At 37.3% G+C, this 26,446-nt stretch overlaps 1 protein-coding gene across 3 annotated transcripts in view; it reads left to right on the top strand.

Annotated features, from left to right (window-relative positions):
* Positions 1–8,325: 8,325 nt before the first annotated feature.
* Positions 8,326–26,446, top strand: part of CHD2 (chromodomain helicase DNA binding protein 2) — a 109,913-nt gene continuing 91,792 nt past the window's right edge. The window contains exons 1-6 of one of the 3 annotated variants that reach the window (XM_074353899.1): positions 8,326–8,747; positions 11,061–11,129; positions 11,694–11,779; positions 16,577–16,646; positions 21,181–24,310; positions 24,652–24,784. In XM_074353899.1, coding sequence (XP_074210000.1) covers positions 24,723–24,784 — 62 coding nt within the window. In that variant the 5' untranslated portion in view covers positions 8,326–8,747; positions 11,061–11,129; positions 11,694–11,779; ... (1 more) ...; positions 21,181–24,310; positions 24,652–24,722. The other 2 variants (XM_074353900.1, XM_074353901.1) reach the window with 2 other exon arrangements.

The following is a 26,446-nucleotide window of genomic DNA, read 5'->3' as shown; positions in this document are numbered from 1 at the left end:
TTGCTTGCTCAGAATCCATTCCTCCTCCTTTTGGTAACAGCAGCTTGATTTTCTTTCCCAAGCCCAAGTTGTGGCTATCTATCTCTCCAGAGCAATGACAGGCCTGGCAGTCAGCTGCTGCTCCAGGGATGGGCATGTAACGCAGGCTGAGTCAATCATCAAAAATGATAAGGAATTTTTCTGTGTGTGTGTGTCGAGGGGTGGTGAATGGGAGATTTAGAAACAAGCCTCAAGTTCCTGGTGGTCATCTAGCTACCACGCGGGAAGGGCTTTCCTGAAAGAAGCCACCCGAGTAGAGGGCAGACCTGAGAGATGGAGAGAGTCCTGATGATTTATCTGTACCCCTCCCCCCACAGAGGTTACCCATTCTCTTATGTTTTGACTTAATTCGATTTAATCATTCTTTCTTTTTAAAATATAGTTTTAAAAAATCATCTATAGAGGTCTCCCTGAGATTTACGCAGTTATTTATTTTGAAAAATTGAGTTGCAAGCACACATCTCGCTATCATAGAATATAATATTGCCAGAATTAGAGGAAGGTTCCCAGGAGAAGACAAAGAGAATGGTCCCTAGGTTGTAGTCTGACTGCAGCTTCGCTGGGAATTTACCAGAACCTCTCCTAGGCAGTGTCATGACTGAGTCCTGGGGAAACACAGTGCGGCATCATCAGGGGATTGGTATGTCGAGAGGAGGCCGGTGTTAGACATGTGGCGGTTATGTGATCAGGGGAGTACGCTCTCTGTTCTTATCTGCTTCTAAGCTCATCTCCGCCTAGGAGTAGATCAAAGCAGGCCACGTCTGTGGGGAAGAAAGAACTCCTCTCCTCAGCCGGTCTAGGTGGCCAGGTTGACAGGGGAGAAAGGGGCTTTATCAACCCACGGTCCAAGATAGGTTATGTACAAGTTAGAATCTGGGTCAGGTTCACCTGGGTATCTGGTCCTCTGGTAAAAAGGAAGGAACGACAGGAGGCAGCACCTGGATGAAGCCCTCCTCAGCATGTCTGTGTCTCGGGTTACACTGCTCCAGTTCTGACTGGTGGCCGTCTGGAGCACACCCAACACCTTGGAATCTCCCTGTACCAATCACCCAAGTATTCTGTTTGCCTGCCTTCTGCAACAGATTGCCTCTGTCCTCTCTCCTATGAATTCCTCTTTCCTGGTTTGCTCCCTTGTGAAAACCATCCTTAACAATCACTCTTTGAGAAAGCATGCATGGGAGGTAAAGATTATTTTGGAGATTTTGCATGAAAATTGTCTTCATCCTGTCCTCACATTTACTGGGTGATTTGGCTAGGTATAGAATTTGAAGTTGAAAATCATTTTCCCTTAGCATTTTGAAGATGTTGCTTCACTACTTTCTTGGTTCCAGGGATGCTACTGAGAAGCCTGAAGCTGTTGATTCCTGGTCCTTTGTATGTGACTTTTTCCTCTCCCTTGAAGCTTTTAAAATCTTTTCTTTGCCTTCTATGTTCTTGAATTGCACAAAGATAGAATTTGGTGCGTGTCTAATTTATCTGTTTCTTGATCAGCCTTTTCTGCCTGGAAGTTGTGTCCAAGTCTGGGAAATCTTCTTGACGGATTTACTTAAAGATTCTTTCCAATGTAATGTCCTCGTTTTCTTTTTCTGGAGTTTCTATTCAAACGCTGGACATGACTTGTGCTCTAATTTTCCCTCTTTTTGTCCATCTCTGTCTTTTTGGTTTGCTTTTTGCTTTGCTTCCTGAATTTTCTCCCATTTTATTATTCTTTCTATTGTTTTCCATTTTTTCTATAATGTTTTCGATTTCCAAGAGGTCTTTTTCGTCCTTTGAATTATTTATGTACGTGGTACTCTTTCTTTGTTTCACAGATGCAATAGCATCTCTTTTCCTTTTGAAATACTAATGATAATGCAAAAGAAGTATTTTTTGATGTCTTTTCCCCACATGGTCTGTTTTTCCTTTGGGTTACTTTTTTCTATGCTGGTTTTAGTCCTTATCTTTCATCTGAGAAGCTTTCTTTAGTTGTTTGGCGTTAACTGTTTGTCCCTGATCAAGAGTACAAGGCTGTTTGGAAGCTCTGAGTATGGGATTGGGCCTTGTTGTGTCTTAGCCAAGGTTTCCCCCAAAACAGAGTGCAAGATTTATACAGAGGTAGTTCATTTAGGAAGTGATCCAAAGAGGAAGGAATGAGGGGTAGTGGGAGGAGAGAGGCAGAATGAAAGCTGACACCAGTGTTAGACATGTCACCTAGCTGGCCATTGCTACCGTGACTGCTACTCCATTCCATGGGATATTCTGAGTCTTGTGGAATGTGTCTCAGAACAATCCACTCAGGGGGGAAGCATTTGTCCTCAAAGGTAGCCCCACAGATGTCATCTTCCCTGAATTTCTGGGTTCATATGCCTAAAATGCTGATGCTGAGTGGTTCTGCAGACCCACATAGATATCAAAGCAGTTTGGGGACAGAAAGCAAGATTCAGGGCTGAGACGTGGGACTAAAATTGTTGTAGTAGGGCTTTCCAGCAAAACAGAACCAATAGGAGATAGATGTAGATATAGATATTATAAAGAATTGGTCCATGTGATTATGCTAAATCTCATGATCTGCCATCTGCAAACTGGAGACCAACAGAGCCAATGGTGTAAGTTCTAGTCTGAGTGAAGGAGAAGACCAATGACCTAGCTCAAAAGGAAGAAGGCAGAGAGAGTGACTTCTCCCTCCCTCTGCCTCTTTGTTCTATTCAAGCTCTCAACAGATTGGATGAGGCCCAATATCTGCTTTACTCAGTCGACCAATTCAAATGCTAATCTTGTCCAGAGGCACCTTCACAGACACACTGAGAAATAATGATTTATATCTGGGCATCTGGTGGTCCCATCAAATTGACACATAAAATTAACCATCATGCTTGGCTCTGAGAAGCTGAATGGAGTTTGATGGAACAGTGGCTGCAACATCGGGTAGAGCAAGAGGTGAGACCAAGAGGATTAGAAGTGGTGGCCAAAAGGTGTCTGGTGCATCGATCCTGAGCCTCACTGAAGGATGACCTGGCTGGACCATTGTGAGGAGTTAGGAGGTCCTCCAGTGTCAGACTCTGTGGGTCTTTGCTCTTAGACTGATTAGATTTCCTCAAGAAGAGTCTTCCAGTCTCCCATTCAGCAGATGAATGTCACATTGCCAGCATTCTAAGAGCCAAATAAGGCAAGACAATTGGAGTCTTTGCATTTGCTGTGTGTCTGGCCTCTGGATCCCCCCATTTCCAGCATGGTACCTATGTCCTCTGTGTGCCTGGCATCCTCCAGACCAGAGATTCTCCCTACAGGATAAACCTCCAATCTTCTGCTGGGGTCAGGGATGTGATGTGGGATCTAACTGCTTCTCAAATTGCTTTCACTCAGGTCTTCTTATTTTACCCTTCCCCCCCATCCTTAGTCCCGGTGGTCCCTGGTTCTAGCAGTTTCTGAGCCTTCTGAGTAGAAGTTGGGCTGGATCTCCGCTTTCTCAGGTCTGCCAGTTTATTTTTTTAATTGAAGTATAGTTGGTTTACAATGTTGTGCTAATTTCTGATGTACAGCATAGTGATTCAGTTATACATTATATATATTTCTTTTCATATTCTTTTTCATTATAGGCTATTACAAGGTACTAAATATATTCCCTGTGATATACAGTAGGGCCCTGCTGTTTATCTATTTTATATATAGTAGTGTGTATCTGCAAATCCTAAACTCCCAATTTATCTCTACATGCCCCCCCCTTCCCTGCTGGTAACCAGTTTTGTGTTCTACGTCTATGAGTCTGTTTCTGTTTTGTAAATAAGTTCATTTGTCTAATATTTTTAGATTCGACATATAAGTGATATCATATGGCATTTTTCTTTCTCTTTCTGGTTTACTTCACTTAGTATGACAACCTCCAGAGCCATCCACGTTGCTGCAAATGGCATTAGTTTATTCTTTTTTTATGGCTGACTAGTATTCCATTGTGTGTGCACGTATGTTTGTGTGTACACCACATCTTCTTTATCCAATCATCTGTTGATGGACATTTAGGTTGCTTCCATATCTTGGCTGTTGTAAATAGTGCCACTGTGAACGTTGGGGTGCATGTATCTTTTTGAATTGGAGTTTCCTCCAGATATATGCCCAGGAGTGGGATTGCTGGAGCATATGGTAAGTCTATTTTTAGTTTTTTAAGGAATCTCCATACTGTTTTCCATAATGTCTGCACCAAACTACATTCCCACCAACAGTGTAGGAGGGTTGGTTCCCTTTTCTCCATACTCTCTCCAGCATTTATTACTTATAAGACGTTTTAATGATGGCCATTCTGACTGATGTGAGGTGATACCTCATTGTAGTTTTGATTTGCATTTCTCTAATAGTTAGTCTGCTAAATTTTAAGTTACCACTCATATATTTTCCAGCATCTGGAATTGTGTTGCTCTTTTCTCTTCTCCTGTTTTCTTTTCCCCATGAGTTTATGACAAGGAAGAAAGAAATGAAGAAAGGAAGAAGGAAGGAAGAAAAAGAGAATCTGTTTAGTGCAGTTTCAGGATGGAGCAAAATTAGTTGCACGCATAGCATCTGCCATCTTAGCCTGGAGCTGGCATGCAGATATACACATAGCTGCCTCCTTTGTGTCCTTCCTGCTTTAACTTAAATGTCACCTCCTCAGAGAGGCCTTCCCTGACAACTCAGCTGAAATTAGGCCTCCATCATTATAGCACTTCTCTCTACCTGATATTTTCTTATGTATGGACTTCTGCCCCATTAGAATCTAAACCCCATGAGAAGAGGTACCCCAGTCCATTTATAGCGTCCTCAGCTTTTAAAACAGTACCTGGTACAAGGAAGAGACTCAATAACTGTGTTTGAAAATTATGTTTTGAGGAGCCAGTGAGTTTCAACCCTGTGTGTGATGTACCCTGGGAAAAGGAAAGACTGTGTGAGAAGGGAGCAGGGTATATCTGGAGATAAGACAGAGTCTACATGTAAGTCACGCCGAATACAAGCAGCAAGAGAAACTGCAAAGAGCAGGAGCAGAGCTGTGGGAATCTGGAAAGGCCTGGATCTGAAAACTGTGTCTCTGACTTGAGTTAAGGTCATCCTGGATTTCAGCTGAGCCTCCACTATGAGATGCGCTGATCACCTCAGGCGAAGGTGGACGCATAGGACAGGAAAGCACATCCTGCTAGCTCTTCTTTAATTGCTACAGGAGGAAAGGAGGGTGGAAACAGACGTAGGGAGTTGCAGGGAAGCAGGGAGCATGGTAGGAAGCTCAGTTCTGCATGTGTGAGGTCACAGTACATGGGGAACATGAGATGCTGCCCATTTTATGTACCAGGAATCCTTATCATCATCCAAGGACATTTCAGGTGCTGTTCACATCTGGAGGTGATGTGTGACCTGTGACCTTGTGCCTTTTCCACCCCTATTCTCCATCCTCCTCCGAGGTCTCCTCAGAGGTGACCAGTGTAAACAGATATTTGTATCCTTCCAGAAATATTCTCTGCCTATCCAACTTTTCTTTTGGACACAAATAGGAACAGAACTACTCAGAGCACACACAGGCAGAGGTCTTTCCTGTAAGTAAGTCAAGGCTAAGGGCTGGGCTCTTCATTTTCGCTGGTAAATAGACAGTAATAGGAGCCAGCAGGACTGGATGAGGGAGGGATTGCCTCTCGGTTCATTGGCAGATCACTTAGCATGAAAAGGAACTGTGGAAGGGACAGAATGTGGTCTGCCAGGTGTCTGCTTTTTATTTAGGACAGAGCTAGTCTAGCTTTAACGAGGGATGGCTAAAGACATGGCGTAGATATGGCAAAAGAAATCACGACTGTCATGTGTGACATGGAAAAAAGTTTCAATGTGGCAGATCAGGTCCTTTTCTGGAGAAGATGCTATGTGGGATGTAACTTGGGAGAAGAAAGCTGTTTCGGGTAAGCCGCCCAAGGGGTATCTTCATAAAAGGGAGTAGAACTGTGGGGGTCCACAATCAAGAAGGAATAAAACAAGAGAGCTAGATGGTCCCCCGGTGGCATACATGCCAGGAGACTGGACAGGAGTAGGGTGGGGTCCAGGTCTGGGAATAAAGTTAGAATGTGTCTGACATTTCCCAATTGGAGGGAGGTCCAATTCTGAAGGTGGAACACTTCAGTGAAGTAGGGGAGGGAGCAGCTGACAAATCAGATGGTTCCACACAACAGGAGATCCAACTGAACCTACCTGGCCAGGGGGCAGGCTTCAAAAAGAAACTGGGAAAGGCAGAAGGGAATGGGTCTGGAATCAGACTCCCTGGGCTCAATCCTGGTTCTAATACTTCTTAGCAGTGTGAACCTGGGCAAGTTAAACTCCCTGCACCTCAGTTTCCTAATAGAGATAATATACAGAGGTAATAATAGTCTCATAGGGGAGTTGTCTGGTTGACTGAGTTAACCTAAATGAGGGCTCAGGACAATGCCTGGCACATAGCTAACTCATGGTTTTTCTGCCATACCCATTTTACATAAAGGTCTGTTCAGGCCTGTTTTGCTGGCTCAGAAGTAGTTGGTGAGGAATCTGGACAAGCAGAATCATAGATTTCAGGCAGCGGTAGGAGGGGAAAAGAGGGGGTGAACAATAGGAGAGCAAGGAGACACCAGGAAGGGTGAGGAAAAAGGGTTCTGGGTAGGGCTGTTTCAGAGAAAATAGTCCACAAGTTTCAAAGCTAGATTGTGGAAGGGAATGTCTCTTGGAAATTAAATGGAGAAAGTTGAATTTCAGTTAAAGAAGTGCTTTTGTGTGTATGTGTCCATTTAGAGCTCAAATTATATTGTTAAGGAGGATGGCCAGGTTGCACAGAAGGAACCCAAGATCTATTAAGTCAGGAGACTTGGGTTCTAGTTCTAGCTCTGCCATCAGCAGCTGATACCATATTGAATCCAGTCAATGAACAACTGTGCCATTTTAAAGAAGGGGCCAGGCCTAGTTCCTAGGCCCCATGAGTATTTAACATTCTCTAATTCTAATCCAAGGATAGGGTCTCAACAAAATTTAAGAATTGCTCACCTTGTCCCAAGACCTCTCCCCTCAAATAAATCCACTAAGACTAAAAGCATCTAACGTTCCTTTCTTTTTCTCGAGGTCCCTTGCCAAGAGGAGCAAGAGTTCCCCAGTGCTGGCCTTGGGAGAGAGCCATCACTTTTTCTTTTCCCAACCATTTCAGGGAAGTTTAGGTTTCCAGTTGTTCCTTGGTCTGCCAAGAGTTGCTTCCAGATTTAAGTAGGAAGAAGTACTAGAGTGAGATTTGCTTAAAGGAACTGAACTTGTTTTGCCTGATTCTCTGGGAGAAGATGGTTAGACAGGTAGGTAGACTATGATTGTTCAGGTTCAAGCTACCCCTTTAACAAACACTCCCTAAACGGTGGAATCTGGCCCAACCAGGATTATGAGATACTGATTCATAAGGCTTAGGGACACTGGACATACTTACAGGCTGCCTGTCATAAACAGGCAACAAGAAGCTTGCAAACCCTCAAATAAATGACATCTCAATTCGGATACTGGGCTAGTGGGATGTGCTTGTTCTAAAATCATTGGCCCTAACTCTCTGACCCTTAGGGAAGGACTGGTCACTTAGAAGAAAAATCTTGAGTTCTACAGCTGAGGAGATATGGCTGCTCACCCAAAGGCTATGAACCTGCATCTTGATGCTCGTCATCCTGTCAGTCATTTTCCTTAAAAAAAAAAAAAAAAAAAAAGACAAAAATCTGAAGTCAGAAGCATCGAATCCCAAGCTTTTCTCAGAGGAGAAGCCCTTATTTCTAGAGTACTGTACTAATGATACTGGCTTTGCCTACCCGGCACAAGGAACCACCCCCCCCCCCCCCCCCCCCGGCACAAGGAAACCCCCAGCCCGCCTCTAGGGGTCCGCACTGCGGGGCGCAAATCAACAGTCCACCTCCAAACCCAAAGATTCCATCACCAGCCAATCGCGGGCTGGAACTCCACAAGAAAACCAGAAACACCTACGGGAGGTGAATGGCACTTAAGTTGGCCTATCCGCGCGGAGGCAGCTGAAGAGGTGGGGTCAGGATTAGCCAATAGTATCGAAGTGATTGTTGTTAGGCGGGAGGAAGACGCCTGCGAGCGTGCGTGAGGCCGCTCCCGGGAAAGGGTAGCAGGAAGCTAGCGGAGCCAATGGCAGCGGCGGGCGGGCGGTGGCGCGCATGCGCGCTGGGACCCGGGGCTGCGGGCGGGAGGCGGGAGGCGGGGAGGGTGGGGGAGGGGAGCGGGCTGGAGCGCGGCGGAGCTGGTGCCGCCGCAGCCGCCGCCGCCGCAGCGAAGAGGCCATGTTGTGTGGTGTGTGGGGCGGGGGGAGGAGGAGGAGGGAGTAAAGCCGAGAGAGGAGACGGGAGAGAGACACCACACACACGGCACAAGATGGCCGGAGAGGCAGCAGCACCCCAAGCTGTCAGGCGTTCCGCCGCGGCCGCGGGGCCCGCAGGCCGGCGGGGAGCTGCGCCCGGGCGCCCTCAGGCCCGCGGGAGCGAAGCGGCCGCGGCTGAGGCGAAGCGGGCCGTGCGCCGAGGTCGGAGCCCGCGGCAGAGGCGCCTGGGGCGGCCGGGCCCACGACGCGGAAAGCGCCGCTGCGGCAGCGGTCGCGGAGGCTCCCCGGGGCCTTGGCGGCTGGACCCGGTACGGGCGGGAGGCTCGGGCGGGCGACCCGGCGCGGGACTCGGGTGTAGGCGACCAGGAGGTGCCAACAGCGGTGCTCAGACCCGGTGAGTGGCTCCCCGGCTCCTTTTATTGTCCTTTGTCCTTGGGAGGAAAAGCAAAATGTCCTTGAGCGCGCGTGCAGGAGGGGGCGGCGGGCCGGGCCTCGGCGGCTGGCTCTCCTCGGGCGGCCCCAGGCGCGTTGCTCGCTGGCTCTCCAGGCGGGAAGAGCCTCGGCGGCGCGGGGCCCGGGGTTGGGGGGCGCGGGGGGCCCCGCTGCAGACCCCGCGGCGGGCGGGGGCGGCCTCGCTACCCGGACCGGCCCCGCCGAGAAAGGGGCGGCGGCGGTGACCGCAAGCGAGAGCCTGGAGGGGACCGCGCGAGGAGAGCCCCTTTCTGTCCTGGTGAGTTATTTTGATGTTTAGGGTGAAAAGAGAAATCCCTTTCAGGTTCTCCAACGGGGGAGCTTTTTTAACCTCTTTCCGGTGAGATGGGCACTCATCTTCGTGGTCGAATTTAAAAGAACAATGGAACCCGGACTACGTTTAAACAAAAATAAAACTTGTTTTTTTTTTTCTTTTGGGTGTTGGCTTTTAACTCTTTCAAAGCCGATTTTGAAAACGGCTGCAGTGTTAAAAAAAAAAAAAAGAGAAGGTATTTGCTGCTTGTTAAAACCTTTATGACGTTAAGGTTGTCTTTTAAAAATGCAAGTTGGAGGAGTGCTTCTGGTATTTCACAAATTACGAAGACAAGTTTACTATGTCGTCAAGGCTGTTTAATGGAAATAGATTTTAATTACGGTGCTAAACGATGACGTTTGATTAAAATAGTTTGTTTTACTGAGTAACTACGCTAAGATTATTTGACATTCTGATGTTTAAATAATGATTAAATGTGCTGTTTGGTACTTTTAAAAAGGTCACAAGGAGCCGTTATCTGTAACTTACCATACCTGAATGTTAGGACGTAGTTGGGTCAGTTCCGAGACTTTTAAAAGTTTAGGTTTATCAGTTTATTATTTGAAAAAATAATGTATATTATCTTAAGCCATGGTCAACAAAACTTTTACAAAGGAATATTCTGACACCAAATCTCTTTGTGAAGTTACTTTCTCGCAGTGTAAATATTAAAGTAGGACTGCTCGGTAATGGGCGATGAAGAGGAGCCATATTTGTTGCATTTGTTGCATGCTTAAAAATCTAGATATGCTTAAAACGGAACAGTATTTTTATAGTATGTTTTGGTTTTTAAAAATTTTGCAGAGCCCTCTGTGTAGTCTGTGAATTTAAAAAATTGAGAGGGAATTAAGTTTAGGGATTTGAAGAACAAACCACAAATGCACAAACCTTTTGTGTATTTTAGAATATATCTGTCTTCATTCTGCGGTAGCTCTTGTGTTGTAGAGGTGCAGATCTACGTGAAAATAGTGTTGGGCAGATTTACGTAGTACTTAAAAAGCCATATAGATACTGGTGTAATGGACTGTGTTTGAGAGTATTTTTGTCAGTGAAATTGTTTTATTTTCTGAAGAGTATTCATATAGTGCTTCATGTTACATCAGTTGCGCATATCTTGATGGTGCAGATTCTGTTGTTTAAGTAACAATTTTGGTTTTTCAAATCAACGTTTTTGAAATTTTGAACACTGCAAGTCGCTTCTAAATTAATATTCTGAATGTAGTTTTTCAGAATCCTCTTTGAATAAGAAAATAATTGTTAGCAGTTTAACCTCATAAGATCTTTTTACTTGAGAAATGGGGGAGGGGAGAGACTGAAAATGTTCCAGACCCTAGTTTGAAATTGAATAAAGGTCATAGATACTACATGTTTTAGATTTGCTTTAGACGAAGCTAATATCCCACTTGGTGAGATCAAATAACTTGTGTTTTAAAAATTTAAAGTAACCAGACATTTTAACTTCACTAATTTCTCCTGGAGGAGTTAATTTTTAATTGCTCAAAATTGTAAAAGGTATTTTTAGATGATAAAGAAAATTTTAAGATGATTTCAGTCTTTAAAAATGGTACTTTCCCTTTGTTTTTGTGTATTGCTTGGCATCAAAAGAAAAATAAAAATGAAAACAAGGTCATAATGTTAAATCTATCCAAGATGTGGATGTTTTGTATCTTTTTAATCTCAGTGCCTTAAATTTTAATGTTTGTCCATGCAGCCAAAAGAAGGAAAACAAAGACTGATAGATACTAAGATAGGAAATAACTGCAACCTTAAATGTACAGGTAGTGTGTCGATGAGCCATCTCTTGAATTTGTCTATTGATCGTGTCTCTGGAATATTTTCTCATTGTTTCATCACACTGAAACTTTGGCCAAGAAATGTTTAAAAATCAAAACATTGATACCATCTTCCTTTTCTTTTTTAAAGGTAACTTACAAGATTAAAGTTAAATTTGGTTGATGATGGTTCTGAACAAATACGGCTCTCTTATTTGAGGTAAGAGTGGGTAAATTTTTATTATTTTGACATAAAAGTAAGCTTACTAGGTTTTTGTTTTGTTCTTTGATAGTTTATATTTTTAGTAAGTAGTGATTATGAGTGAACTAAATATCTGAAGTAATTTTACAAAATCTTTAAAACCTTTTCATTGAATGAAAAGTATATATGGGTAGCCATTGTAACTTAATGGGCCTTTTGAATAGTTTAAAATACTGAAGGTCCTTTAAGCCTTTGTTTAATTTTGGGAACAAGAAAAGACTGATTATGTTTTGAGGAAAACCATAAACCAAAGGATACGCTTTTTCTTTTTAGTGTAATACACTGTGCAAACAGTTTTATCTTTTAAATATTTAAAGAAATATATTTATTGGAAAATTTAAGCTAGTTATTATTCATACTAATAGATTTTGGGGAATACTTACAAAAATCAGGTTTTGTGAACAAAGATTTTAATTTTTGTTTACTTTTATATAATAAAAAGTTTTAAAACACTTATTCCTACTTGCTATTGGTTGTTCCATCAATAAATTGTTTAGAGTATTGTTTTTTTTTCCCCCAAAGGTATGCCATTTTGAAGACTCAGACCGTGTCATTTAATCCTTGAGGATAAAGGAAATCTTTGCCAAAGTCTGTATTTTATATAGCAAGTAAGTAAATTTTTAATCCAACACTGAAATTTAATACCTCCCAACATTGGAGTAGGAAAATATCACTAGTTTGTCAACGTAACATAAATTGTAGAATGTTTCTTTATCTCGAGAAAGAGATGAAAAAAGCCCATCAAATTCTTTACCTTACATCAAAGCAGTTTTATGTTAATGTTAAAACAGGTGATACCTGTAATTGATTTCAGAGCAGTGAGACACTCTCTTTTCAATAAAATGGTGCTTTAGGATTATGATTAAGTCAGTAGTTGATTCATCAGAATTACATATACTTTACAATCTGAAATGTAAATTCTTTAGCAATTTTTTTGGTGATACAGATTGTTTTACAAATTGCCTAGAATTTTGCATTTGCAAATCTTACGATTCTTAACTTATTCCAAAAACGACACTTTTATATTATAGTTATTATTTAATCAATTTAAAATACTTATCTCCTTAAGGACTTAGTTTCATGAGTCTGTTTTCAAACTGGTACAAAATAAGTTACCTTATAGGAAACTAGAATAGTGTGACTGAGGAGACTTCTAATCTTTAGCTTAATAAGTCTTTTTAAAATAATTTCAACATGTATACGATATTTTAACATCTTAAACTATAGATATGCGAATGAAAAAAACATACAATGAAAATTTTCAGGAATTACTTCTTCCTCTTAACACTGAATGTGGAAATTATTGTCAAGCCGATATCAGCAGGGGGTTTACCAGAGGAAATACATAATGAGATACCTTGGGAAGTTTTAAGAATAGCCAAATAATTAATACAGGGACAAGTTTACCTTTGTCCTTGTAATTTTTGTGGAAGTTCTTTTATCTGTTGGTATTGGCTTATTCTATTAATTCAAATAGGTGATATAGATAATATTTTTCTTGCCTTTGCTTTAGCTTAATTTTTGCTTTTCAGTCCCTTGCAGTTTGATTAAATTTGTGTTTATTATAGTGTGCAAAAGAAAACCAAATATTAGACCTTTAGCCGTAACTTTTTAAAGATGTAACATGCACAAAAATGTCAAACATCTTTTATCTCAAGCTTCTTTAACATAAATGCCAAAATTAGGGTTTCCTCTATGTAAACGAACAATAGGATGTTGGATTGGCATTGAAATGTGGTTGAGCACTGTTATAAAAGTTGAGAATAGGGCCTCTTAAGACAGGAATGTATCTGAAGTTTAATGTAAGCTTAAGTATAAACTGGCAAATTTATAATGCCTACCAAAGGTATAATTTAACCCATAAAATAAAAAAGAAGTTAGAGATAGTAAATGAAGAATTTTTTATCCTTTTTACTCCAGTGTTAATAATTATATAAAAATAAGAATGAGATAGTAACTTCTAAATTAATGTAATGGAATATAGCTTTCCTCATTACGAACAAGATAAAGATTTACATATAGTAAGTCACATTTTAAAAAAACTGCATGTACTTCAACCTTTATGATAATACTTATGGTCAGTGTTTTGATATTTGCTGCTGAGCTAAGCCTGTAAAATTGGCAGTATTTTTGATGGACAAAAATAATGGACACATCGGCAAAAATGTAAACGAAGATACTATTATTTAAATTACCATATTTCATAAGTACATTTTTTAGTTTACTACTATTTTCTGCTTGAGAACCAAACTGATGAATACTTAAATATTTGTCTTTATTTTAGCATTTTGAATTCGTGAATCATAAAAATCACCCTGATCAAGTTGGTAATTGGGTTGCATTGCATTTGTTATTATGGTAATAACTTTAAAAAATTACGTGAAGTTTCACAGAAATGAAAGAAGCCACACCCATAGTCCGCACAAAGTTTTCATGAACTGACATGACACAGTCTGTGACATGGCTAGATTATGTGAAATAGGTAATTTTAAATATAAATTTTCATTCAAGTTTAGTTTACTATTCAGTTTCTTGATTATTTAAAAATTTGGACTGTGGACAACCAATTAATGTACCTTTTCTCCTCTGAGATTTTATTCTTTGTTGAGAGGCATTATGGGGAGGGAAAAAGGTAATTTGAGGACATCTCCATCTTCATTAATAAGAGGGGTGTGAGAGTGGAAAATACAACTGATTTCAGCAGTCAGGAGACCCAGCTTCTAATGTAAATTAGCCCTGTGATCTTAACATTCTATTCACTGTGGACCTTAGTCTTCTAATTTGTATAAAGAATTTGGAACTTCCAATCTCTTAAGGTACCATTTTGCTCTCAAATTGTATGGTAAAAATAGTAGTGGAGTGTCTAATTGTCTTAAACAAAATGGAGAATAGTTTTTGTAATTTTTGCATTGCAGATCATGGGTATTATTTCATGACACCTGGGTGATAGTGTACCCAAATTTCTTAATTTTAGGCATTCTTAATATTAATAGTATAAATGCAGACATAATGGAAAATTAATCTTAAAAAGCAGTTAAGGTGTGAAAAAAAATAAAAGATTTGGACTGTTGTGCTAAAAGCATTGTTTGGATTTTTTCTTAGTTATTAAATAATTCAAAGATTAGTGTATTTAGTGTAACATTTGCAGCTGACCATCGTGAGTATAAATGATGATTTATAGTTTACATGCTTGAAATAATTAATTTCTTTTAAGATATTTCTGTACTTTAAATCCTCATCTTACCTGCTACCTTTCCCTGCTAGAATGAGTGATTCAGTAGAAACTTCAAATTTTCAAATTGGCTGTTATTTCTGAATATAATTAACCTTTATAAGCTAAATTCAGTGATATTCTGAACTTTGAAAACTGTATAACTTGATTGTTTTCTTAACATTCAAGTAGCATGTTTCCTACTAACAGTTTGATAAAGTTTTGATTTGTACATTGTGTAAAGCTACATAGTTCCATGTTTTGGAAAACAGTCCTTTGTTTTGAAACGATCCATTTATTTGAAATTGAGTATTTCCCCAACAAGCAATTATATCCTTACTGTGTATTACATAATAATCAAAATAATTTAGGTTATCAGACTCGATATTTTGCTTAACTTTAACGGTTTGTGAGTTGTGACAAAGTTTTCTGATGATTGTTAATGACTTTATCACTAAATCTTGTATTTCACAGTGCTCTCAGATATTTTTGTTAATTTAAATGTAAACATTGCTTTAAGGACTTTAAAAGGTGACAAATTCAAATATTCTAAGGAAAGCACAAATGGGCTAGTAATGATACAAGGCTTGACCACAATCCTCTTTGCCTTTTATTATAAAAGGACCAGTGATCAAAATTGTTATTTACATTATATCTGTAATTTCATACTATTATGAGGATCCTTGATACTGCAAAATATTAAATACAGGAATATGAGCAAAATCATCAACATTTGTAGGCTGCTTAGGCTGAACTTGGTTTATCCCCTTAAAAGGAAGACAGAGTACTTTTGTCAATTTTTGGGAAGGAGATTATATGGTAGATTACATTGGTGTCAGTAATTTTTGTGGTAGTGCAGTGTGATCCAAGTTCTGTTTTTGGTGGAGTGAGCACCCCAAGGCACATGTTAGTACTGTTAGATAGTTTGTTTTTTTTTTATAAACACATAATCAGACTAATGTGATGGATTTCTCTCAGACATTTCTCTCACCAATATTCCATAAGTCATTCTATCCTTCTCTTAGGGGTTAAATCAATTTATTTTACTTGGCTGATTTAAGATTTGTCTTTGTTAACAAACTATCTTTTTTACAAGGTCTGATTAAATTTGGAAGCTCATAGATAATTCTGTGCTTCCCGTACATTGCTTCATTTATTGTTGGGAGGATATTTTAGCATTTTACTCTTAAAATAATTTTGAAGCAGAGATTTTGTAATATTTCTTGGTTATGGTTAGTCAAAACGATTAGAGGGATTTAGGTTTGGTAAGATAATCAGGAACTTGCTTTTATAATTTGAAAACTGGAAACTTTAGTCATGGAAAAGCATTTGGGTAGCTTGCTTTTAGTCTAAATCCTAATTTCTTTGGCTTTCTGAAAGTCCTTAAATTGCTACACTTCAATATTGAACTTTTAAACAGCTTTTTGGGTAGCTCTACCTATTATTGTGATGATTGTAATCATACTTTGGAGCAGGAGTGACTGAAAAAAGTATATACTTGTATTCTCAAATATGTATTTGAGGTACAGATAACATCTTCCATGTTTATGAGGTATTCAGTTTTAACTAGTGCAAAGTATGTATATGATATTTTTATCAAGTACATAGAAAGGGTTAGTGTTGGGTGAAGTGGGTCAGTATGATTAGTAGCAAAAAAAAAAAAGTTTGAAATTGTGCTTAAGGTTTCTATCCTGGAACAGTGTTGATTTATTAAAGTACATGATAATGTGAAATAACATGGCACTATTAAGGAGCAAGAAACATGGGCTTACCAGGTTGGTAATGGAAGTTTTCCTTTAGAAGTTGTGAAAGTAGGTTAGGTGAAAGACCAGAAGATAAAACAATTCTGTACTAGGAAGGAGTGATGTTGGGTGTGTTAGGCAGTTATTTCTCAATCCCAGCTGCCCATTAGATCTACCTAGGTAGCCCAAATTTTTACTTAGGGAATTCTTGGAGACTGAGACTTGATGTGTGTTTGTGCAGTTATGTATTCTACAGGTGAGTCTTCTGAACAGTCAAATTAAGATCCTCTGAATTATGACTTCTGATCTTCTGCTTGGACTTTATTGTTTATAAATGCATGTATGTCTTGGTCTTCCATTGAATGATCCTGATAAGATGTTGGAAGTTTCCATATAAATCTGTTTTTTGTCTTTTTCTGTGCATACAATTGTATTATTTTTGTTTTCTGCAGAAATATGAATCCTGAGGCTGAATAATCTAAGGGGCCTGTACAGCGAAATAGATGTTGGTGGAAGCATTTAGTAAGTTTTACTCAATTTACATATTGAATTTGTCTTTTAATTTTAAATATGACTGAAAATTTTGAGTAATTGAGTCAGTGTTGTAAAAATATAGAGGGATTTAGTGAAACTCAAGCAGTACAAAAATAAAATCAACATGGTTAGATATATATGAAGTTTATTAAAATTTTACTTATTTACTCCAACCTTTTTATCACTTTCTGCTTTCTTAAAGTTAAACTGTTAAGAAACTCAAATCTGAACATGCTTCTAATACTGCACCCTAGAGCTGGGTGTTAAACACCCCCATATTTTTATAAAGTTTTATTGGAACACAGCTATGCTCTTTTCATTTACACATTGTTGGTGTCTGATTTCTGACTGCAACTACATAGTTGAGAGCAGTTACAGCTAATGGCCACAAACCCTAACATATTTAGTATCATGTCCTATAAGGAAACCTTACCCACCCTTTTCCTGGATCATCCCTTTTGTCAGCTTTACCTGTGTAGAGCTTAGAAGCTCCTTAAACTTTGAAAGCTCAACAGAAAGTTATTTTCACACTGAGGGTTATGCCTCGATATTAGAAGGTTTGGTTACTACTATTTTGGAATTTCTAAATCCCAACCTGAGAAATGGTTGGGAAAAGAGTTAGTAGTAAGACGGTATAAGCGAATTTGGATGAATTCTCAAAAGGATTTATTTACTATTGACAGAACTTTTTAGGTAAAATAATTATTTAGTAGCTGTTTCATAAAAATAATTTTTTGAATCACATTTGGGAATCTAGATTCTAGATGATAATCTTTGCTTCTGTTTACTACTTCAGCTTCTGTTGTATAAATGGCTACTAGGGCCTATAAAATAGTGAATTGTTTTGTTTTTTGTTGGGGATGGTGAGGGCAGAGGTGAAAACTTCCCTATGTAGTGCAATTTAGTGACTTCATGTCTTGTATTTTAAAGCAATTAACTGCCTGGCACATAGTGGATGCTCAGTAAATATTTGTTGATTTATTGTATATAGTTTCTATTAAACATTATTTATCAACTAGTATTTTGGGTCTAATCTATAAACAGTGAAATTCACTGTTAAAACATAAGTTTATAATGCTTGAAATACTAATTTTTAGGTATGTCTGAAAGCTAAAAGTTTGACTCAGTAAAAACTTAAAGATGACAAGAAACAACAGCTTTCAATCTTATATGCACATGTAGTCAAGTTTTAAACTAATAGGGATAATTTGAAGATTTGATTTGATTTGATTGTAAAACCTTAAGATGACTTTTTATTAGCTAACATAATTGATCTTATTCTCTTAGCAAACAGCAGCTGGCTAGTTTTTTTGTAGTTAGGTTTTATGCCCACCTCATTTAGAACCCAGATTGGTTAATAGGTTGTAAATCTATTGAAGATTCAAGCTATTTTTGGTAATAGGAAAAAAATATGTGAGTTCACTATGAAATATTTTCACATTTAAAGACACTGTGAAGAAGATGGAAATCATAAGTACCAAGAAGCTTAATTGCATGATGAGAAGGATCCATGTCTGCTTCTCATTGTAATTTTGTACCCATTTGTCCCATTGGTTTTTCATTAGTATTTGAGTTTTAAAATAATACAAATTATATTAGTTTATCAAATTGTAGCATTTATTAGAGCATCTCATTTTAAAAATTAAGAATCATTAATCTTAACACCTCCCTGACTCCCACATTTTCTGCTATTAAAATAGGGATTGGCTGGGAAGTAGAGGTAATAAGGAAGTTGCTTATTTCAGGGGAGCCCCTCTTAAACCCATCCAGTAGTGAATTGATTGCTTGCGTTTCAATTAGCAAGGTATTTTATAATATTCCAGTGTTTTGAACAAATTTACTGCATTAGAACTTAAAGAGAAGACCTTGCTCAATTTTATGTTTTTAATTTCTGGATATACAATATTGGGATTTTAAGAGGTAGTAGGTACTAACTGCCTTTTTACCATAGAATCCTTTATTTTGCTTGTGGCTGTTATCTTAGAGCAAGCAATTTTCCTTAAAAAAGGAGGTAAAACTAGTGAACTTTATTGAGGAAAAATTCTCCTGACTTTACATAGTATGAGCTTGAAGCTTTCATGATGGAATTCTAGATCAAACCATCATCTCTTCAGTATGTTTGCAGTAATTCACAAATTACTAGAGAGATGTGAAATAGTAGGACTTTGATACTAAACCCTACTCAGTTTTCAGTACTGATCTGATTTTAATGCAAGATTAAATTCTCTTTGAAGCATAAAGTGTTTTGTCTTTAAGTAGTTGACCCCATAAGCCTATGGATTTTTCAGATATAGCATGACCATTGGAAGATAAATTATTGTGATTCATTAAGGTTAAGGTTAGTTTGTAGGTTTTCAGGTACTGTGGTTACTGTGGTATATTAGAATAATAGCTAACATTCATTGAGGTGTTTCTATATGCCAGGTATTGTAAAATCTATAAATGTGCTAATGCATTTAATCCTCACTACTACTGCCATACGAGGTAGGTACTGCTGTTACTTGTGTTTTACAGATGAAGAACTGGATTTTGTTACCAAGAAAATTTCCAGGCTCATAGAACTCATGCCTGCTTTTTTTTTTTTAAACATGACTTTGCTTATTTACAAATTTAATTTTCATAAGAAATTGGAATTCCATGAAAATAAATGGCTTACTCGTAAATCCTTCACTGTTCTTTTAGGTGCATGCTTGACAGAGCACTTTTGCTTTATTAACAGAATTCTCACTTCTGGCTTTTGATTGGGTTTACAGGAGTGCAGATTGATCATGGCTTTTCTTGTAGCATTTCCCTCCCTCCTCTTTTTTTCATTATAAATATATGACAGTATATGTGATAGCATGACCAAAATGCTAGCATTTTAAAATCTCTATTTTTGTCACACAAACTGGTGCATTATACTAATTAATTTTGGTATGATTTTCATATCATTAGACTTTTTTGGAAATTAAAAAAATACGGTTTTAAAAGGAAATTTCATACAGTGTCTGGGATAAATTTTACCTCTTGTCATGTGGCTGAAGAATATAAAACACTGAGTTTATCATTCAGTGTACTTGATTGAATAAATTGCACCAGTAGCCATTGAAATGAGTGTAATGTTATCAATGCATTAATGTCATTGTTCTTCATAATAGTATTTATTTTCCCAACTTCATTGTAACAGTAGAGATTGGGGAGAAATTGGTTTATAATTAACACTGCAAGAGAAGTGATGGTGTTTTTATTTTTATACTTTTATATAGAAATATATGTCCCTTAATTTTAAGGAGTGAACAATTCCAGTGGAAGATATCTTATTGATATGGGGAATGAATGAGTTATTTTTAGTTCTCCTTTTAGGCTGGAGAGAAATCGGCAAAATATACTAAGGAGAAATACCTTGCTTGATGTTTACTGATGTGACACTCATTTTCAGTATTTTTTTTTTAAATGAGTGGCAGTGTCTCTTGGTTAATCAAATAGTTTATTAAGATTTTTGTATTGTATATAGTAGACAACAAAGCCTAATTACAGTTTTGGAATCAAGGCATTAACTACCTAATGAGCAAAAAATGCCCTTGTGTTTAATAACCTCCTAATCAATCACCCAGACTTTATCACTAGTTTGAGAGCTGCAACATTTATAAGACCAGGGTTAAAATTTATCTTTCTAATTCTGTTTGATCATGGTGAATCAGGATCATTTATTTAATGGTAAAATCTCCTGGCTTCCCTTAATTACTTTAGTTCAAATTAGTTAAGTAATGGATTAAAAAAATTCTTTTAATGAGGAACATTTGATATTTTTGCAATGGGAATATTTTGTTTGTATTTAATTTGAAATCTGATAGCATTTTATGGCAAGTATCAGATAAGCCAGGCAGATATTGTACATTTTTGATCATTTTTGTTTTCTAGTGACTACATATATCCTGCATTCTCAGATATGTAGCTAAAGATAGTGGCATCTATCTTGGCCATTTGTGTTATCTTTGCAAAATTAATTAACATCTGGGACTGGGAAACTGTGATCCACTGCTTTGGTTTTTGGTTTTTTTTTTTTTTTTTTTTTTGGTTTGGTTTTTGTTTTTATCATCCTTTAAGACTTTTCCATATTTAGTTTTATTTGAAGAAGCTTGGAAAGTTTTCTGCATTGAGATTTAGAATCCATAGTGTTGCTTCCCAGGATTTTTGAATTTGAATTTTTGTTTTCACTTCTCATGTAGACAGCATAACAATATAACATTTAACTATTAAAAATTTGACTCTTCACTGCCACATATTTATGGTTACATATGTATCTGTGACAGTAGAAGAACTTTGTTACTGGTGTGCGGGCTTTCCCATGATTATCTCATTGAGAAGTTGTGTGTGCAGCCCATACAACTTTAATACAGTTCTATAGTTTAAAGCAGTTACAAAATTATTAAAGCTTTGTGTATGGTAAGAGTATCTTCAAGGTGGGTGGATGTTCTCTGTTTGAAGGAATAAGATTATTGATATTCCAACAGCATTTTTTTCTTTTAATGTTTTCATCAAGCACCCAGTCAGCTTGAAGAGTCTCAAATGGACCCTACCACTGAGAAATCAAGATGGCAGTCCACTATGGGGAATTGAGAAAAATGGATTAATACAAGAGTGCTGTGATAATATACAACCAAGACAGGGTTCTTTTAAAATGGATTTCATGAAATGAATGAAGATATAGGTTTCTTACTCAACACAAATGGACAGTGGATTTGACTTTCTAAAGACTTTTTGTATCACTAAAACAACATTTTTGACGTTGGAGAAGAAAGATGGCACGTTGACAGATGATAGTTTATATGCCTGCAATCTTTTGCAGTTTGATTTGTATGAGTATGACCTTGTGGAATGTTAACTTTAATAAAATTTCTAACACTTTAAAATTTCTCAGTTTGGGCTTTTTTTTTTTTTTTTAAGCTGAAGTTTTGCTAAATACTCAGTGTTGCCTTAAAGAACACTTTGACCTTTACAGTTGCCCAGCAGTGAAGTGCACTGAATAAAGCTGATAAAATGGAAATGGTGTGGCTGGGAAATGCTTCACTTAGTTGGTTAAGATTTGTGTTTTTAGAGTTGTGGAAACTTACTTGTGCTTTAAGAGATGGTTATTCAGTTAAAATGCTATTTTATGCTCTCTTGAAACATCTTGCAAAATAAGTTAACCAGTGGGTAATAATAGAATGTTTAATTTGCTGTGAGATTTTACTGAACTTTTAAAACAAAATGCCTTTTGTCTCAAAATTGAGTATGAGTGATATTTTTCTGAGTTACTTTGTTTTGATAGAAAAAGTCCCTTTTACCTATGCTTTTTAAATATTATAAATAAAACATCTTGCAGAATATCTGAACATAGTTAAATTAAACTGAATCCTCCTACCATCTTAATAAAGTTTGGTAAAGAGATGTTGGATTCATAGGGGGGTTCCCTGAGGGTATTCATAAAAGGACTTAAATTTTGGTGACAATAATGTCTATAATATGTTTTATAAAATAGAATTGATTATAGAATCTGTCTTCTGTAAATTTAGGAGTTTAGAATAAATGAACCACACCATGTCATAGATAACTTATGTTTGAATTCTGGGTGAATACTGCAGTTTTCATTTATTGATAACTAAAATTGGTTTCAGTTACTGTTATAAGGTGTGGTAGACTTTTATGTTGATACACTAAATGAATTGATTATACTTTGCCATTACATAGAAAACAATAATAGTTCTGTTTGAATTTTTTTGATGAGAAAGTATTGTATACCATGTTTGTGATAAATGTCAAATACCAGAGTACACATGTTTGGTGATCAATACATGTGTAGTATTTGTTCCCATTGGCTGATTTGAGATGGTTGGTTTGTATAAATCAAAAGTGGAATTTTGGATTTTAATTTTGGTACAAAATTAATCTTGTAGAAAGTATGGAATTGAAACTGGGTTTTGATTATGGATTTTTCATTTACCTGGGTGCAACATTGTTGCTTTTGTTGGGAATAAATCTAAAATGGATTTCTCAGTGAGGGAAGGCCATTCATTGTTCTGGCAGATTATAATGTTGAGTAAGGAAAGTTGATATGATTTGGGGTGTGTGTGACTATTTTCTTGGGGTTCCTGTTGAGAGAGAGAGTGTTGAATAATTTGGTTTTGGCATTAGCAGTTTTGTTTCCTTAGATTTCATGGTTTTGATATTTAGGAGAATTTGCCCTGTGACATTACTTCGATATGTGACATTACTTTGATAGCTTTCCATAGGATATGATGGATTGTTACTAATTTACCATTGTTGAAATGGGTATATATTTAGAATTTGATTTGAAATACAGGGGAATGGTTGAGATATGTGTAGTGTTGGTTTTGGAGGTGGAGTTTCTTGGATTTGTTTTTTTATTGGAGTTCCATACTCTCGAATTTAAGAACATTGTTTTACCTGAATCAGTGTGGTTATAAGTTTTTTTTTTTTGCATGAAGTTTTGTTAAGGTTATATAATGGGTTAAAGAATTTTGTGAAAGTACAAAGAAAAATCCAGATTTCTTGAATAAAATCTAGTTGCGTTAATTTTTGCCCTAATGCAACTGAACACTAGGGAGGCGCTCTTGAGTTGTACCCCCTCTTTAAGTTGGGATGGAAAATTCCGCCTCAAACTTAGTCCTTAGATAATTTTCAGGTTTCATAAAGAAGGCAAGACTTCAATTTACTTTATGAAATTGAGGTTTTGCTTTTATTTAGAAACCATTTTACCCATGGTGGGGGTAGTTTTTTAAAAAGATTATTACTTAAGCTGAGCTTTATATTCTCTAAGAATTATCCCTTTTTCAAAATGGCTTGATAAAACACTACTTCCTGTCCAGAGAGGAAGTTATTTTAGCTCAAGGACTGAAATATTTAGCAGATCTTTAGACAAAAGGAACAAATTACATTTCTCTCTGGCTTAAAAAGGGTGCTTGAGCCAGAGGGGGTTAAGAAACCCTCCCCCCTCCCCCTGATGGGGTGGTCTGGAGGGGCAGGGAGGGGTGGGGGTAGGGGTCCTTAGGCTCCCTGGGATGGAGGATCTTTTTTTTTTTTTTTTGGTGGAGATGAAGGGGTGGGTCTATGGTACATCACCTGAGTTGTGGGGTAAATGTAGAGAGTGTCAATCAAAGGCAGAGCTCTCAGAGCTGGGAAGGAGGCTCTAGATGGCGGCTGTGCCTTAGAGAGAGCGCGCTCTGCTCCCTGCCTTCGCCTCACTTTACGCAACTTTCCCTAACTTTCGGGCAGCCTCAGGGGGCCCCCGCAGCCCCCTGCCTCTCTTAGTGACTTACTGGGGTCGATTCGAACCTTTTTTAGGGAGAAAAGCAGCTTTTGGGAGCTTTCTTTTCGTGCCTTGTTGGAAAGAAGCAGCCGTACTGAGAGCCCAGGTCGTTGTTTTTTCCAGCTTAGAAGCCATGGCGCACCTCCATTTTTGTGCGCTCTCCTAATGAGGTTTTTTTTTCTTCCGGACCCGTTTTAGTATTAATTGTTGCTTTATTTTTTTGACCAGTTAACATATTTGAGGATTATTTTATTTATTTTTCGGTTTTTAACGGAGAATTTTGTTTTTATTTTTAATTATTTGGGATCTGATATTTTTCTACTACTAGATAGGACTCTTGCTTTGGACCTACTACATGGATCAGGTAAGTTCATGATCATTAGTGATAATTTAAAAGATTTACATGTTTAAGTTTGCTTTATTTTCTGTAAATATGAGGAATTCCTGGATGACGCAATAAGATACAGAGATTGTTATTTGTATCCAGTGTGTTACTTTGAGAAACTTTCCTTATTGATAGTGATGATTCCCCCTGTTCGGTTTATGCTGTTCTTTTTTTTTTAAGGAAAAATTAGAAATACTTTGTTTTTTGGTGCTTACCGCTGTTGTGTTATAACAATATCGTTACATCGTCAGGACTTTGTTCCTGATAATAAAAAACATCGATAGAAGCTGGGACCTTACCTTTCTTTCAACTTTTGACAGTAAATACCTGGGCACAGGACTTCAAAGCAAACACAGATTCCCCCTCCCCCTTAATATTTAAGAATTAAAAGATGATGAGAAATAAGGACAAAAGCCAAGAGGAGGACAGTTCGCTACACAGCAATGCATCGAGGTATGAGCTATCAACTTTCTTCCTATTTTCTTTTTTTGGGGGAAACCTCAGCTTACATTGTTTACCTTGACAGACAAGGATAGCAGTCTGTTTTATTTTAAGTATTTTACTAATTTGGGTTCGTTTTTTAAAGCGTGACCTTGAGATTGCTAATATGCCACACCCTAATTTTTTGGTAGCAATTTATGAAAGTTGAGTTGTGACTTAAGGCCTCTTACAGCAGTCAAAAGGTAAGGTACCTTTATTCAAGGGGGCCTTTCCTGTAAACTACAGTTTTTTTGTTAATAAATTTAAGTTTTTAGGTTTTTGTGCTGTAGGAAAATGACCTTGTCGGTTTAGCCATTGCTGCATTGCACCATTTTACATACAAGGCAAATTTTTTCTTTGAAGAATCTAGGATACCCAAACTTGTAACTGAAGGCCATAGAGGAGCCTTGTGGTAGTAAATTATAGTAAATAGACATTTGAGAAAGTTATATGAATGAAAAAATGTACATTTTAAAATGAAATTGCAAAAAGGACCCTTTGACTGATGCCTCTCAGTTTATATTTTTATTTGACTCTTTATTTCTTTTCATACTCTTGACATTTTAGGAAATTTTGATAAGATTTATCAAAACCTTTACTCTTGATGGTTACAGTTCCTGCATTTATGAAATCAAACCTATGATCACAGAAATCTTGGAATACTCTTAATATACTTCTGTTTTGTGTTTGTTGCTGTGGTTATAATTGTGTATTTTATATTTAAAGTCTTTGAGGTTTGCATTTGTATGCTTATATTCAGACAATGCTCTAGTTGATAGATGTAGTATTTTATCCTTGCATTTTAGTTGTAGCTGCTTTAAATTTATTGATTTATTTCGACAGAGCCGCCTGGAATGCTTTATCTTCTGAAGCTTACAAATGTACTGTTTGTTCAAATCATGATTTGTTTCATATTTGTTGGAGTTCACCTTATTAGTGACTATAAGCAATAAAGCCTTTAAGATGTTTTGTTGTTTGAAAAGCCTCTAAGATGTTTTGTTGTATGATCTGTATATTAATTTTTAAAAGTATATATGAATGCATTTCTTGATGTATGTTTTATGAATTATGTTATAAATTTTAAATCATGCATTTAAAGAATTTGGTTATATTATTTTCTCCCCAGTTTTGCTTTTACTTTTATAATTTTATATAACTCATATACTTTATATTTAGGTTAGTGAATTTGAAAGTTTTGGACATGGTTTTGTTTATTACAAATGCTGTTTTATTTATATTTTATTAGACTTAAAATATTTTGAACCTTGCTTTTAAAAACACCTTTACAAATTCTTTGCAAATTGAGTTGTCACATAGTTTGGATTGCTGTCTTTGGAACTGAATTGCCCATATAATTATCTAGGTTAGATTTAGGACAGAAAACTTCTCTACTAATCTTAAACTGATTTTTCTGAAAAGTAATGGTGATTTGAAGAAATAGGAATCCCCAGGTATATTTGACAAATTATTCAAGATTCAGTACCTAAAATTGGTACTCCCTTGAGTGTATAATTTGCATAGTTTCACATGGGTTTTGGCTTTCTCATGCAAGGTTTGTGGTTAACATCATTGATCAGACTGCTTTCTAATTTAAAAAAATTAAGCAGTGTTGCTATTCTTTCTTTTAATAATTTT

The sequence above is a fragment of the Camelus bactrianus genome, chromosome 27 (genome assembly GCF_048773025.1).
Source record: "Camelus bactrianus isolate YW-2024 breed Bactrian camel chromosome 27, ASM4877302v1, whole genome shotgun sequence".
NCBI lineage: Eukaryota > Metazoa > Chordata > Mammalia > Artiodactyla > Camelidae > Camelus > Camelus bactrianus.
The sequence above is the reverse complement of the archived record's forward strand: the minus strand, read 5'-3'. Positions and strand labels throughout refer to the sequence as shown.